At 42.3% G+C, this 16,543-nt stretch overlaps 1 protein-coding gene across 2 annotated transcripts; it reads left to right on the forward strand.

Moving 5' to 3' along the window:
• The first annotated feature begins 11 nt into the window (after positions 1–11).
• SARAF (store-operated calcium entry associated regulatory factor) lies at positions 12–6,168 on the forward strand. Of its 2 annotated transcripts, none has more exons than XM_082760046.1 (6): positions 12–141; positions 243–418; positions 1,580–1,970; positions 3,783–3,891; positions 4,769–4,887; positions 5,389–6,168. In XM_082760046.1, exons 1-6 carry the CDS (start codon positions 57–59, stop codon positions 5,412–5,414), a joined length of 906 nt encoding a protein of 301 aa, XP_082616172.1. In that variant the 5' UTR covers positions 12–56; the 3' UTR covers positions 5,415–6,168. The 2 variants fall into 2 exon arrangements, with proteins under 2 accessions (XP_082616172.1, XP_082616173.1); XM_082760047.1 differs by having other exon boundaries at positions 4,772–4,887.
• The last annotated feature ends 10,375 nt before the right edge of the window (positions 6,169–16,543 follow it).

Consider the following 16,543-nt stretch of genomic DNA (forward strand, 5'->3'; position numbering starts at 1 on the left):
CGGCCAATGAGAGGCGCTGCGCGGACCCGGAAGGGCTCAGTTAGCGGGGAGCTGTCATGGCGGATGGTGGTGTGGGGACCGCGCTCCTCCTGCTCCTCCTCAGCGCTGCTGCTGGCTCCGCGCGGGGCTGGGCCCAGCCGGGTGAGGGCTGCGGAGCCGCTCCTGGACCCGGGGAGGCCTTTCATGGGGAAGGGGGCGGGTTCCCGGTTGCTCCGTGCTGATCGCCGCGCTTCTCGTTCCAGACAGGGTCCTGCTGAGGGAGGTGCAGGCGCTCACCCTGCACAGGGGTCAGTACACCACGTCCCGCCGCACGGCGGCCGTCCCGCAGTTGCAGTGCACAGGAGGCAGCGCTGGATGCTCTCGCGCCCCTGCGGTCGTGCAGTGTTACAACAAGGGGTGGGATGGATACGACGTGCAGGTGAGTGTTGGAGGCTGGGGTTAAGCTTTAACGAAGCTATCCTCCTACTGAGTCGGTAACTTCTGAAAGAGTAATTCTTCACTCAGAGGGTGGTGAGGCACAGGAACAGGTTGCCCAGAGAAGCTGTGGATGCCCCAGCCCGGGAGATGTTTAAGGCCAGGCTGAACGGGGCTGTTGGCAGCCTGATCTAGTGGGTGGCGTCCCTGTCCATGGTAGAGGGTTTGGAACTGGATGATTGTTAAGGTCCCTTCTAACCCCAGCCATTATATGATTCATCATACTTAGAATAAAAGTAGCTATAGATATTTCAGCACTTCAGCTTTAACTTTTAAAACTTCTAGTTCAGGCATCTAGAACCTTCTCTTGCATGTTTACATTTTTGTCAGCTATTTTAAGACAGCTTCTTTTTTTAGCTGTTACGTATGCTTCTGGTAATAGAATAAACAGGAATCAAAGCTAAAGCTTACTGTTAAAACTGATATGATGTTGTAAAAGTACAGTCAGATGAATTGGTAGTGGGCACTGGTATCCTGAATCATTAATTCGGAGATTACTTCTTTCAAAGCATGTTGATTACAATGAGAGTTGACACCTAAGTTCAGATAGTTCAAAGACTTGTGAGACTGACAAATCTGTATATATTCACCTACAGAATCACAATCTGATTACTAAATCTCACACATAATTTCCTTATAATGTCTATCCCATTTTCTTTTCCTATCTGTCTGAACACAAATACAATCACGTGCATTGCTTTTCAGACTTCCAGGGTCTATGTTTGTATCTGCTCTCCAGTCTGCATTGGACAGGTGTTTATTAATGGTGTGCCTTGTTATACAGAATACAGATTATTTTCAGAGGTGTTATACCTAACTAAGGCATAGCTGAAAAAGCTGTTCAGAAAATCTCAGAGTTGTAATTCTTCTTTGCTCTGAATGAGTTTATATTAACTTTTAATTTTGTTAATAATTCCAAGTTAATTTCAAAGTTCTAGTCCTTAGAATATGAGAACTTAGAAATTCCTTATGTTCTGACCTTTTAAATGATTTCTTGACAATGAGAGCAATGAGAGTTGCATTTCTGAGCATGTTGGGGAAAACAGACAGGTATTCTCATCTCCAGAGAAGTAGCTGCTATTTTACATTGTGTTTACTTTTCCAGTGGCAGTGCAAAGCAGACTTGGAGAACATCCATCGCTTTGGACAAATAGAAGTGAGCTGTGAAGGCTATGATTATCCAGATGATCCTTACATCTTAAGAGGATCCTGTAGTTTGCTGTTCAGGTTAGAGCTGACTGAGGAAGGTGAAAGGAAAGTGAAGAACTCTGACAGCTTTGGTTCTGGCTTCTATCAGTCAAGGAAGGATTCTTCTGATTCCGGTGCTGGAGCAATTGTTATAATTGTTATTCTGGCTCTTGCTTTTGGAGTGTACAAGTTTTTCCTCAGTAACCAGCAGCCTCAGCAGACGTTTGGTGATGGTGATGGATTCGCTCGTCCTTCCTGGCAGAATCATCAGGCACCTCCTCCTCCTGGTTTTAAGCCCAGCTTCACAGGTAGGGCTCCAAACCCTTATAATGCAAGGATTAAGTGTACTTGGTCAAACGTTTATGCTTTAGTAATGTTAAAACAAACATTGATGGTTTCTTCCAGGCTTGCTCAAGCCACTTGGCCAACAGGGGGTGCCAATATAGCTCTTCCAGATATCCTTGTGCAGGACATTTGCAGCAGAAATGCTTTATCTGTACCTGCTGCAGAAGATTAGAAGGGTTGTGTTTCAGTATTACTAGTTAGTTGGTATGCAAAATGATTTTGGTGTGGTTATTTCAGACTTCGGGCAGTTTTTTCATGCTGTGTGTGCATGCCACTTGCCCCTGGTATTACTGTGGCAGTTTCAGGGTTCTGTCCTACTGGGCACAGTCAAAACAGAATAAAGGGCTGCTTTATTATTTCTGTCCTGTTCCTTGTCATTTACTTGCACAAATGTGCTTTTACTGGACAGGAATCTACAATCCAGCAGGAGTAGGACTTTAAAAATTTCTCAATTGATTCTGAAAAGTGAATAACTTAAAAAGCATGTAGGGATTAATTAGTATCTGCCTTCAGGTTTGACAGCAGAGAAAAGCGTGTCTCTGAGTGCATATGGCTTTGCATATTAATAATGTATTTGTCTTTGGATGGTAATGAAAAGCAGTGTTGTTCACTTATTGCTGTTAATATTTAATTTGCCTCATTTCAAATTCCCCTAGCATGCAGAATGTGTCCTGCGAAACTTGTTTAGCTGGACTATCTTAATTAAATTAGACTTTTCCTCTGTTAGTGGTTCGACATGATCTTGAATGTTTACTTGGATTTTTCAACGAAGACTGCTTTCTGAGTCAGTGTTCAGCCATGGTGCTTTTGGATAAATGAGTTTCTTCATCTCCCTGATTAATGTAGCTCTTCACAGTAAATTAAGCATTATTTTGGGTCCCATATCAGCATAGTTTAACAGGTATATCATCCCAGCGAGAGCTGCTTTCTTCCAAATTACTCAAAATGAAATTCAGTATCAAATTACATGTAGAAGTCTGACTTAAAATCTGTTTGAATCATCAGTTTTCTCCCATGCCGTATTTCAGAGAGACTAATGTTGCTTTCAGTTCTTGCCTTTTTATACTTCCTTATGTGTTAAACCTGTGGTTGAGCCTATATTTGCATCCCTGATTTTCTATAAAATCTGTGACTCTCCTCCCCCAGTGCACTTTATTTGCCTTCGTTGTTATCAAGGTATTTATCAGTCTTAGTGACTCATACATAACTGCAGTGACACTGCAAAGTTTTTATCATGTCTTTTGATACCAAGTTAGGAGACTACTCCATATTGTTTCTGGTAATTCTAATGTTAGCTGCTAAACTGAGCCACTCCTACTCAAAATGAGCAGATGTTTTCGGTGAGGTTAGGTGCAGTGTGTGTTAGTGGTTGGGTCACTGTTAGCTTTTATAATAATTTATTCCTTAGTCTGCCTGCTGTGTGACCTTGAGCAAATCACTTTATGCAATTCTTCTATTTTTAATCTAAACTGTCTGTTTATAAAATCTGCAGGCAGGGACTCTGCACTGTTTTGGAAACATCGAGCCTATGAGATGGGGTGGAAGCTAATTGCTAATGTAAAACTCTTTACTGTTCTTACTACTTGTTTCTGTGTTTCTTCCTGCTTTTCAAACTGTGGGGCGTTTCAAGATAAATTTGATCAAGAATCCACTGAAACCAAGAGGAATACGGTGTCTAATTTTCCATTATGTTTAATGGGAGAATTTTGTTGTAACAGCTGGCCTGAGGATTAGGTGCCATTAACTGATGTTTTCCCTTTTCCATTTGGTTCAAGGAGGCGACAGATCCGGGACTTGGTCCAGTCATGAAAACAGTTCAGGACCAGGATTTTGGACTGGATTAGGAGCAGGAGGCTTGCTAGGCTACTTGGCTGGCAGTCACAGGTAAAATATGCACACTGACAGATTTTAAGTATCCAAGATTAAATTTTTATACTTGTATCATTCAAACTCTGAACTTGTTCTAGAAGAAGGGTTTTTAAGTGCAATCTGTAACTCCAGCAGCAAAGATATTCTGAAAGTTTTTTTTCAGGGAGAAGAACTGGGAAGACAAAGGCTCTTCATTCTGCACTAAGTACATACTCAGACCTGGCTTGGTGGCCTGCAAATTTAAAATGAGCATTTGAACAATCTCTCCACAGACTGCCTTAAAATATTGATTAAAATATTAGCTATTTATGGATGCTTTTATGTTTTGTCTTGTGTTAGTGTCATCTCAAATTTGGTATGGATGGCAGTTGCTCTTGTGTGATACTCAGTGCAGTCAAACTAAAAAGCCTTTGATCTGCAGTCTCCTGATGTCCCATGTATGGAAATCCAGGAGTTGTGTTTTTTTTTTTTCAAGGGACTTGTAGGTCATAAGTTGCATTTTTTTTTGAATAAGGTAATACAAATAAAGCTGTTTCAGTGCTGGAGTAAATATCTACTGGTCATCTGATCATTGCAAAACACTTAAGCTTTAAAAATGTATCAATCACTCAAGCTATTTAAGAGTGAAAATTGTTGCTGTCTTAGTCTTCACTAGAGAAAATATGACCTCTGCAGGGACTTCTCAGAGACCAAGCAGTTTCCTGTATTTGTCAAGTAGCTGTACTTAAATATAAAGATCATCCTTGCTGTTAATTCTTTTAAATAGAGAAGCTTCTATGTTTGAAAAGTGCCTGCTTACAGTTCTCCCTCGAATGCATTCCCCTTGTTTGGAGAGGTAATACCACAATTATTCATAAGGTTACTGATGAAGTCTTCCTACTGTTTCTCTCAGCAGAGCACAGCCACGATCACATTTCAGTATGTGGACAGATCCCCCAGCTGCACCTCCAATGTATGGGCAGTCGAGCAACTCTACGCAAGGTAGCAGTACAGGAACAAGAACGGCTTCTGGTAAGGCACCAGACCTTTTAATCTCCTGAAACTCAAGAAACTTTGACCTGTCCAAAATGCATGGAATATTAGTTGAGGTTCAGCAAGTATTCCTGCCTTTATTTCGGCCAGGAATTGGGTACAGATGAGCATGTAACCATATCTCTATTTCTTATGGAAACAGAGCACCATTGTTGGGCTTGAAACTCTTTCACAGGCCTACAGGGAGCATGGTAACAATGAGTACTGGGTTTGTTTTTATTGGCAAGGTTCATTATTTTAAGATTTTTCCCCTTCATTGTATGCTACACATGCCCTTCTCTAGAAAATGTGCAAATGTGATTTTTGTGTTTAAAAAAAAAAATCTATAAAGAACATTCTTCAGGCCAGTCAGTCCACAGCTGTTGCTTGATGTTGTACTTTATATCGAACTCATCTCAGAAGTTTTAGACTTTTTAGAACTGGAGAGGGCCCAGTGGAAAGTATGTAACGGAGCTGAGCCTTTTTTCTTCTTCTTTGCAGGCTTTGGGGGCACAAAGCGAAGATGAAATCCTTGACATTACTACATCTAAGTTATTTAACTAAATTGTCTTTCTCTGTGCTAGCCCCTTTTTTATTAGCAGTATGCTTCAAAAGCAGTTGTGAAGAAAGCTGTAAAGAACTAGACAAAGCATCTCTTTCCCACGTGGAAATGTGGACCTTCACTCTGGTTTAGGGTATTGCAGGTGCTGGGACATCCACTGTTTCACCACAATGGCTTTTTCTCATAAGATACAAAATAAACTCATCCACCTTGAGAAGAACAATGGTACAGTTGCATATACTTGATGGATTAATGCAATAGTAGCCTTAGATCTTCAAAGCAAGTGATTTACTGTTCTGGGGTCAATTTCATTTAATCCAGATTTTTTGTGGTTCTGTGTTTGGTTGTTTTTCACTGTTTCGGTTTGTTTTTAGTGGCCCAGCATCTGAAATGCCTGATGTATAATGTACCTGATACCTAAGGGTAGCTGTTCTTTGAAACTACTGTTGTTTGTCTGTGTAGAATTCATGTGAATATTACTGTAAGTGCTGTCAGGCAGTCAAATGGGGTTTTCCATAGTGAAAGAGCAAAATTAAATATATAGAGAATAACATTAATCTAATGTTTGTCTCTGTGCTGTGTGACTGTTGGAGACAAGACTTGCAGTTATGAGGTCACACCATGCCAAAGAAATGTAACTTGAAGTGAGACAAGATCATGTCTAATTTGGGCCTTTTTCTGGGGGACTAATTTAATTTAAATAAAGATGACTGCGGACACTTTGCCTACAATGCACTTTTCTTTTTACTGTGGGTGTTAGTAATGCTGTGAAAATGTCTGATATGGACTAGTTTAAATCTCAGCCCTTGTCTTGTCTGCTTGATGACCTGTTCAGGACTCAGTAAACCAAAAGTGATCCTTGTAAATGGCAAGGGAATGTTCTTAATCCAAAGCTGGTGGTATCTGTAGAGCGTATCAGGCCTTGAGATTCATCAGAGAAATAAAATTCACTGATAGGACAAACTTTCTAGAATGTACTTTCTTTGATAGTGCTTTTTTTTTTTATTGGGAAGCATGGATGCCTTGCTTTAGTCTGTAATGATATTTTTGGGGCTCTGAGAAGTGTCTTATGTAGTACTGAGATGATTGATAGTACCATGGGAAACTGTTAGAAAAGATGATTCTTGGGATGTGGGTAGAAATGAACAATAGGCAGCTTGAACACTAAACTTCCTCCAGAGGCTGTACCTCTATCATCATACAGCTTAGAAGCATGTGTGTACATGGCTCTTCTATGCTGGCAACAGCCTGCAAAGCATAGCTTTCAGCCTTGAGATAATGCAGTGTGTAGGAATTGATGTAAACTATTCCAGCAAAAGCACAACCCTGCTTTATTGATACAAGCTGCATCTCCCTGAGGAGGCTTAGCAGGTATGTTCACTCCAGGTGAGTGACCTCAGTGTTACTCATTGAGAAAGCAACTGTGTCCATTCATGTATGCAAAAATAATTGGCTGAAATGTTAATGCCTGAGTTTAATGTCTGGCTTAAGCAACAATATAAATGCATCTGAGAATCTTGAAGAAGCCAACAGGAGTTACAAAAGTGCGGTGCTCTCAGTGGAAACACAAAATCATGATCAAATTGGTAACTGATAGTGTTTTGCTGCTAAGAGCTGTTGGAGGATGAAGGGGAAACAGCCTAATAAACAGCCTGTTCTAGTAACCTAGAAACCAGGCTATTAGTTTTTAGTTTTGTGAGAGGAAGTACGTGATAAATCTTTATAGCCAAGGATAGTAATGAATTTCCGTGGTGGAGTTCTGACTTGTTTCAACCTATATATACTTACAAATATATTACAGGCAATATTCCACTCACCAGTTAATTGCATAACAATGAAACTGGACTTCTGCAGATTGGGTAGTTTAAAGTGGTCTAAATAATGAAGTGCTATCAATTTTTAGACAATGTTTTCACTTGTATTTATATCCTGCACGAAACCTGTTTTGATGCATAAACTTGAATTACAGTAGTCTGCTGAACCTGATTTTGGATATTTTTGCCCTTCTGTTTGTCAAAGTAATAAAAACAAGTGAGTAGAGGGTATTCCTTCCTTCAAAACACTGTCCTGAGGCCTGCGGGACTGGCACTGTCTGTTTTTCAGTTGCTTTTGTGTGGTAATTGCAGTTCTGCTTTGCATTTAGGAATATTTCTGCCTTGCTCTTAAAACACCCTATAGCCTTGCACAAAACTAAAGCTCATTACAGGCATGAAACTCCCAGTTTTACAGCTGACTTGTTCTGAAGCATGTGATGAAAGAAAAAAAGACACAGAGATAAGCTTTCTGTATGCCACTTTGTCTTGTGACTCAACTCCTAGGTCACATCTCAGCTAGTTCAGCAGACTCATACTCTACAGCTTTCTCCTCCCTTTTGGTGCAAAGTATGTGTTAAACAAACGAAAGCCCTCTAAGTTTTTTTTTTTTTTAATGTTCCGTGACCATCACTTCATATCACAGAGTTGCAAAACAGAAATAAAGCTAGGTGGCACACTGTCCAGCAGTAGGACTAGGTGTAGTTTCAAGGCATGATTGCTAGGATAAAGTAGCAAGCAATGCCTGCTTGCTGAAACCTTTTGCTGCAGCTGATTCTCTTGCTTTCCCAGTATTCTGACTAAGTAGTCTTTACTTTTTGACATCTTTTATATTGCAGCTGTGTTTGGATAGGGCTAGTGAAAACAATCAGTGGACTCCCTTTAAAGTGCCTTTATTTCTTTATCTCCCACTGTCTTCTATCTCATAGTTGACTCTTTTCATGCTGTGTGTCAGTGTTTCTTCGGTAACGAAGTGACAAGTACTTGCAGAAAGTACATTGAGCTGGGAATGGCTGTCATAGCTTGAGAGGAAATCAAAACACTAAACTGACAGGCTGTGAATTGACCTTTGTGGTCATTATGGCTTTGAAAATAACTTTTTAGCCTTCTGGTAGATAAGTGATTTTGTCATGGATGGCAACTGGAACAGATTAAGGGCTGGTGAATTAGCAGCATGTAGAAAACCTGAAAACATGCTCTCCATTGCACCTTGGAAATGACTAAAATTCCTAAGCCAGGTACCTGGCCTAGGATTTGCTAGCTCTGCCATATGTAGTGGCTTCAGGCAGATGTTTGTTTATTTTTTTTTAAAAGATCTCAGATGTTTCAGGAAATGCCACAATGTAAGTATCAAGGATAAGGAAGGGAACTTGGCCCCACCTTTGTATTTTTCCCCCACTTGAATGTGTCCTGAGATGAATTGAGAACAGAAATGGAAAGGGCAGCATACAAGTATGATGAAAAAAGGCAAGTTTACACCTGCAGTGCAGTAGCCAAAGCCAGAATTACAGATGGAGCTTTCCCTTCCCACATAACAGCACGAAATACTAGGTAGCTCTCATAGCAGCACTATAGGGATTCTTATTTGGGCTTGAAACGTTCATCCTGCATCCCTAAACAAGTCCATGGGGTGATTATCGGTGATATGTACATTTTTATCTGAGGACCGTAAGAGCCATAGCTAAACTCAGTAATCAAGCCATCCAGTGTGACACTTGGTGAAGACCATACTGTCAGAATCTCCTTTAAGACCAGGTTCTGGTTCTCTGAGTTACTGCACAGGGAACTTTGTTTCTGGATTTGCCCTGACTCTCCTGGTACTGAGGCACTTGCGGTCTTTGCTTGTTTTGTTATCTCTGTACAGGATCTTCTGACTATAGTCCCTTCTAGCCATCTTGTATAGGCCACTTGTACCCTTGTATCAGCATCTGGGGATGTATTTATTGCGGAGGCATTGGAAATACACAAAGCACCTTTTTTTCTGCTACTGAGTAATGGGAGTGACCCATCTAGCAGTCACCTTGTTTTAACCTTTAGCAATGTAAATTCATCACATTTAGCTTAACTGCACAGAAATGATAGGTGGGGGGAGGGAAGTGTAATGAGCGTAGGTGAAATGTTGAAGTGGGACAACACTGCAGAGCTGATCTTCACAATGGGAATACTTTATTAGCACTTTTTTCCCCCTCCCCACAGGAGGAGAAGTACTTTATTGTAGTGGATTTGAATAATGCTCCCAATGTGTTTTGCACCACTTCATCAAGAACGGGAGGCTTAGATCTGTAACAGGTTTGGTGTTCAACGAAGATCTGGTTAGGTTAGAGCTTACTGTAGTTTGATAAACGACTTGTTTATCAACTGATCAATATCAGTTATCTTTGATAATCAAGTGCTCGTAGCAATAGCAGATGAAGATGGATCAGCAGAGAAATTCATGTGGTCACTAGCATAAGTTGACAAACTGTGCTGTTTCAGAAATTGAGGTCAAAATCTGTTCAAAGTAGGCTGAAGTAGCTCAGAAAGTTGCTTCTGCCTTTGCTTTCAAGTCAGAGATCCTGTTCAGCACCTGCTGATGACACCTACTGTCAGCAGTGAAGTGTAATTTCCCTTATGTAAACAAACCCCACATCCTCCCAAGTACTATTACAAAACCAGCCAGGCCCTGTGGGTTGCAATGCAGTTTGACTTTTTTTTTTTTCTTGGCAAACTTGGTTGGATGATTCTACATGCCTTCCTTCATAACAGGTGAAGGATTTCTTTCCTTTTTAATAAGTAGCCGGGGATTAGGCTGTAACAGCAACAGAGATGAAACAGTGCAAGCATAAATGTGGTCTTCCTTTCATGATTTGAACCTCGAAAATAGTTTTGTCCAAGGTAGTAATACGTGCCCTTTATCAGTTCAGCATAAGATGAAGTAAAGAGAAATTGGGATTTGGATAGCTGCTAATTTATATTGCAGAGCTTCTCTGAGCATAACTCAGAACTTTCACCTTCTGCACCAGCTGAGAGAGAGAAATACAATGCAAACTGTCTCCAAAAGCATTCAGTCTGAAAAGCGCAGGAGAGAAAGGAATCCCAAACAGGAACTGGTAAGTATTTCTAGCCTGAGATACGCTATTGGGGCGTCTGTTTGCCTTGATCCTTTGTTTGCCTAAGCACCTGATAGGCCCTATGGAGCAACGAGTGCTACTGCTTAGCCTAAACCTGGCAGACCTCCAAGAGAAGAGAATGTGGGCGACGGAAGACTACATTCAGTAAACTCTGGGCAGCGTGTCTGCAGAGGGCCAGGAAGACAGCTGAGCTACAGGAATGTTTAATTCTGTGGAATGACAAATGAAGCAGAGACAAGGAACAGCAAGCATGAGAGATCTTTGCAAAATGATGTTGGATGCACTGGTAAAGTCAGGCAATGTTCTGGAGGTTATTCTTGTGCCCTGTGCCTGCAAAGCAGTTGCACCCCTCATGCCTGCATGTGGCTTTTAAGAGCAAAGTATAAACTCAGCTGCTGGGTCGGGCTCTCTCTGCCATTCTCTTCCTTTCTACCCTTGCCCAGAAACATGGCTGTTGGTATAACCGTGTGTTTTCACGAAAAAACACAGGTCAGGGATTACGTGCACCTCAGAGTGCAGGCCCGGCACTTGGTTTATGAAGCTCATTACCCCAGGATACTGTAAAGGCTAAGATGCAGGATGGAGTTGAAGGGAAATACATCAGTGACGGGTATTACGTGGCTTTGGCTTAGAAATCCCCAAATGATTTCATCTCAATAATTGCCCTAATTTTCCACTGAAATTTGAAGGAAAAGCCTAGTCGGCGTTTTTGGCAACTGTGCCACTTTTATTGCATGCCCTAAGTAAACAAAACAAAGCTGTGTGTACAGTCTGCCCTTCGTGTTTCAAGAGATATAGTTGTAGTCGGTGCTGGTCATGTGAACGTGTGGGCCTATGGCACCAGCCTCCCAGGCCTTTGTGACTCAAATCTCATTACACTAGTGCAGATTTCCACCTGGGAAGGCATGGTTGTCACAGCTTTTTCACAGTGGTCTCCTTTTATAAGCCAGGTGAGAACTGAAAGAAATAAATTTAACTGGATCACAATAGAGCTTGTGTTTTGCTTTTCCTTTGCTGTGCCAGCTTATCTTCAATAACAACTTGTGCCACTGAAGTCCAACAGGGACAAACGACTGCATCTGTCCCAGATGAGATGCTCTGAGCACGGTGCCCGTTTGGCAGGGGAAGAGTTAACAGGAGCAGCATTATTTCCCTGAACTTGCAGTAGTGCCTCAGGGCCCCAGCCCAGACTGGGAGAGGAAACCAATTGTATTGGGCACTGTATCTCCTGAGGAAAACACAATCCCCGTCCTGATGGGCCCCCAAACGGAGGGTGGGGGCAGGGATTATAGCGCTGTGATGAATGTGATGTGTTTTTTCCTGTTTCTTTTCTTACCTTGTGGGCAGAGTTTTGTTAGGCTGAGATGAGCTGAGCAGATATTCAGAAGAAAAGAAAAAAAAAATGCGGTTCTTGACCAGGTTTTGACACTTAACTGCCCATCCAGGTGAATCAGCAAGATTACATCTTTCAACGAGCCATTTTCTCCACACAGGGCTAAATTTTCCTTATTCAAAAGAAATGTTAGCCCTTGCTTAAATGTGGGCGTTAGCAAATATCTGACTAGTCTGGCTGCAACAATGAAACCCGCATTGAACCTGTGCTGCAACCTTGGACACCAGTAAAAACCATCATCAGGGAATTTGTCCAGCTGGTAAACTGTTATTCTGCTCTGAGCAGCTTCAGCAGTGCTGGAAACCACAGCATCACTACCAGTTCATCTTTTAGAAATGCCTGTAAAACTCGAGGGAAGTGTACAGAAGAGTGTAATTACATAGACAAGTGTTCATATGCTGTGTTGATTCTTAAGGATCGTTTCATGCTGTTAAAATGTGGTTTCTGTTGATTAAGCAACTGCTGAAGGTGAAATGGAAAGGACACGTGGTTTATATGTTTGCCTAGGCTATGTTTTCTTTTTTTTTTCCCACCAGTATAGCTGCACTTGTGCAAACAGCAAAGGGTGGAAAGCTGGGCCTGGAGTAAGCAGTTACTTGAACTGATAAAAGGAGATTGCATTCTCAATGGAAAAAAAAATATTTCAGCATTGCAGTATAGTTTAGGATACCTTCTCCTCACTTCTGTACAACTCCTGACCTTTCTGACTCCAGCACTAGAAAAGCACAACTCCTCCAGGGTCAGACCGGGGGTGAAATGTTTTCTGGTCGTCAGTGTGAGCTTTCAGCGCAGTAGGTGGAGGGGACAGGCAGTGGCTTATGTGCTGGTAAAGGTGTGAGACAGAGGAGATGGAAGAAGCAAGCGTGCAACTATGGATGGGGAGAACACACCGAATCTGCTTGAGGCCAGTAAGCACAGGAAGCCCTGTGAGAAGAGGCTTGTGGATTAAAAACTGAGGTGGCTGGAAAAGTTAGGTGGAATTCCTGACCCTGATGTGAATAAGCCAGACTTTTCCCAGCAGGAAAGTTATTGATAACAGGCATGCAGCCTGAGCTGGGAATGAAGGCAAAAACAAGGTACAGGGCCCACAGTCAGCTGGCTAAGCCCCGCTGCATAAACACAGATTCTTTGTGAATAAAGCCTTCCTCCGTTATTGTTCCTCTTACCCAATAATTGGCTTTGATGTCACCATTACATGCTCTCCTCCCAGCATAATCCCTGTCGCTGTCAATTAGCCAGTGGCAGGGTAAACAACAAAGAGGGCTATTGCTTAAGAAACAACTGCTCGTCCAGAGAAATGTTGTCAAATACCAGAGGCACTGTTCCCTGCTTTGCCGTCACCCAAGACAAAAAGCTGCACTGCTTCAAATACAGCTGCTGTAGAGGGGATTGAGTTACGCCAGCACCAACTCTTCTGTGCTAGAAAGGCTGTTAAAATGGTTTCACACATGGCAGCTGCACTCGTGTTTAGGTGGTGGCACTGTAACTCCCAAATGTGTTGCTCTCAGGCAGTGTGAGACTCACCCATCTCACGTGCACCAAGATCTGCAGTCAGGGCCGCCATAAATATCCAAAAAATCCCTAGGCTGTGCCAAAGTCCAGCTGATGTAAATCAGCTCTGTGCTATTAAAGGTGATCAGTGAGTATTGACCTGTCCCGTGCCTGAGGCAAGGCCCCAGCTGCCTGTATGCTGTAACTGCAGCTGCAGGCCATGAATCTGTGATCACTCACACTCGGCCACCTACTGCTGGCTGGACATGTTTCAACTCGATCGGACATGATGGGTGTACGATCCCATTTCTAGCAGATCAGCCAGATCCTACATTTTGGGGTTAGTGCTGCTTTGGGGCTTTTGGACTGGCTTTGTGCTGCATGTAGGAGGACAAGGAATACCTGATCCAGGCCCAGTGATGTGCACAGGAGATGCCCTCTCTAGCATTACATCAGGGGACACAAAGTTAACCCTTTAGAGCATCTTAAAATAAATTGGCCTTGGCAGAAGGAGCTTGTGCCAAAAGAATGTTTTGAGTCAAGCGACCGTGGTGGTTTAGATCCTGCAGTGGTGGCCTGAACACCGGGTTTACTGCTTGGTCAAATCACAGCCACAGCAGCTGGTGGCGGGCTTGCTGTAGTAGCCAAAGGATGTTTTAAAAGTGCCATGCAAAAATACATAGATATCTTAAACCTAACTGCTTGGACAGAAATGTGTTGCCATGTGAGTAGGAAAGTGACTTTCAGTAAAGGCTTATCTGAAGAGACTTTGTCTTATCTGAGCGTGGTGTTTCATACTTATGACATGATGGCTTCACTGAAATTAATAAATTTGCCTCTTCTGTGGGCTTTTCTGAAAGAGCTAGTAAAGAGTAGCTAAGGTCTGGATACCAATTTGTGAACTAGTTTTAACACAAACTGCCACTGCCTTGTTTTAGAAGAGCGTGTAGGTCCTAGGAGCTGAAGCAGCATGTTCAGCCAGCCCTTCGAGGTGGGATAAACTCACACTGCTGGCAAAGGAGGAGCTTTTGGGGATGGTAATTTTAATGTTCTCTTTTCCTGATCCTGTTTGCCACATGGATGCAGAAAACCTCACGCTGGAGCAAGGGAGGAGATTCCACGATGGTGGCTATGAGCTGGAGAGCCTGACTGCCAGTGCTGGCTACACAGCTGGTTCAGGCTACTTTGAAAAGTACATGGAGCCGAAGTGTGACTACCTCTTTGTCTTATTCTCATGTTTTCTTTTAACAGCCATTTTATTTCAGATGCCTGAAAGTCAAAAGACATAAAGGGCAGTTGCTGGATTTTGTTTTAAAGTTCACTATTTGAAAACAATGATTTATTAGATTGGCATCGTCATGACACCAGCGTATTCTGAAAGTTGTAGAAAAAAGCTTTTTCAAACTGATTAAAGCCAGAATTTCTGTAACACAAGTGATGGTGCGTAGGGCTTGAAATTTTGGCTCGTTATGACCTTCGCATACAAGATGTGATATGAGTAGCACACGAAGCACGGCAAAGCAAATGGCATGGCAGTGGTTTTTCTCCACTGACCACGAAGAGAGTCCTATCAGAACACATCACTGCGGATTTTATGTATCTTGTCATGCTCTGAAGATACTGTTGGAAGTTCAGTAGGAGCTAAGCTGCTGGTCAAGCTACAACAAATTAGTGTACTTGCAGATTATAAAGGTTGAGAAGTCTGGTCAGACTGGTTTCTAATAAGATAAAGCGATCTTTGTGTAAGTGAACATTACTATGCTATTAAGATAGTATTAATAATGACGTTTTAAGAGAAGCCTAAGGGATCTGGTCATATTAAAAAACAACAACAAAAAAAAGGCAAAGCAGACAGTGCAAAAAACCCCTTCCGTGGAGTGAACCTTTGTCAGTACCAGTTCTGACGTTATCCACAAGGAAGCAAAGTTCTCGTAGGAACCTCAAGTAAATTCTGTACCCGTTATAAATGCAGGGCCTTTATTTTCATAATGGATGCTAATATTGAAGTATGTTTTCTATTACAAACCCAGCTCCAGCTCCCTGCTCCCCTGCTCATCCAGAATGGAAACAATCCATCTTAAAGTTTCTTGTTTTGGCAGAAGTTTTTATTTACTATTGCATTTTTCTGCAGACATTACAATGTTTGATGTGGCTCATTTCTTCCAGGGTACGTATTCACTGCAGAATTATCTACATTCAAGCTGCCTGAAAGCATCCCGACCACAAAATACTTGCTGCAGCCACTTCCGTGTGCCGCTAAGATTTCTTGGGGTGCACATGTGGGGATTTTGGAAGGCACTGGAGAACTAACAGCACTTGACTGCTGGAGCAGCCAGTGAGCCGTGTAACTCGAGTTTCGATCTATAAATCTGAGGGGGCAGCCACTAGAGTTAAGGGGGCTTGTGAATGGCTCGGACTTGACTTGGGGGCTATACTCTGAGCTCAAAGGAGCTTTTCACTGGGGAACAAATCTTTTGTGTTGATCTGGGAATAAGGAGAGCATTGACCAAAGTACTATATGCAAATAAGGCAAGTTCTCTAGGAACAGGGGTAGAGAACAGCTGTATCTAATGAAAGCTGGACAAAAAGTTGGGCTATATTTTTTGGGAGCCAAGTAGTCTGAGCCGGTCACATCGATGCCTTTTGGAAGGGCAAAGTTTTGTTCTAAATCCATCCTCCTGTTTGCTCAGATTTCTTTGTCTAAAGTGGAGATCAGATACCTGTCACCCAACCATTCCTCTTAAAAGCAGAAGAAACTATTCTGGGAGCAGTTAAACAAGAGAAATACACCTGGAGGTTTCAAGTGTGATGCGTTTACAAAGGACCTAAACTTAAGATTTTAGAGCAACCATCACATCCACAAATCCGTAACATTTACTGCATTACAGACTTCCTCGTCTGGATGAAGAAAATGACAGTCAGGTAGTTGCAGGGGTTGCTCAGATGAGTTTGCCCTTAGGAACCAGAAATACGTAAGCAGAACTAGGGCCGTCTGGGGAGATTTGCAGGCATGGTTGGCCTGTGACTGCCAGTGAACAATTATAGGAAGGGTGATAAAAGATCCTATTTGTGTATTTTCCTCACAACTTGTCATCAGACACTGAAAAAAAGATCCAGAGAGCTGGCTCATGCCTGACACAGTTGTGCTTTAAACTGAAGTGTGGTGTTGCATGCATGCTGCATGTGTGTGGGCAAGGAGGGTGGAAATGCACGTTCTGTGTACACTGCACGTCTGTTTAGAGAAGGGGGAATTGTTTTATCTCTTGCCATCTGTAACTGTATTCATCAC

Source organism: Aythya marila (assembly GCF_965140915.1).
Source record: "Aythya marila genome assembly, chromosome: 4".
In the NCBI taxonomy this organism is placed as follows: Eukaryota; Metazoa; Chordata; class Aves; order Anseriformes; family Anatidae; genus Aythya; species Aythya marila.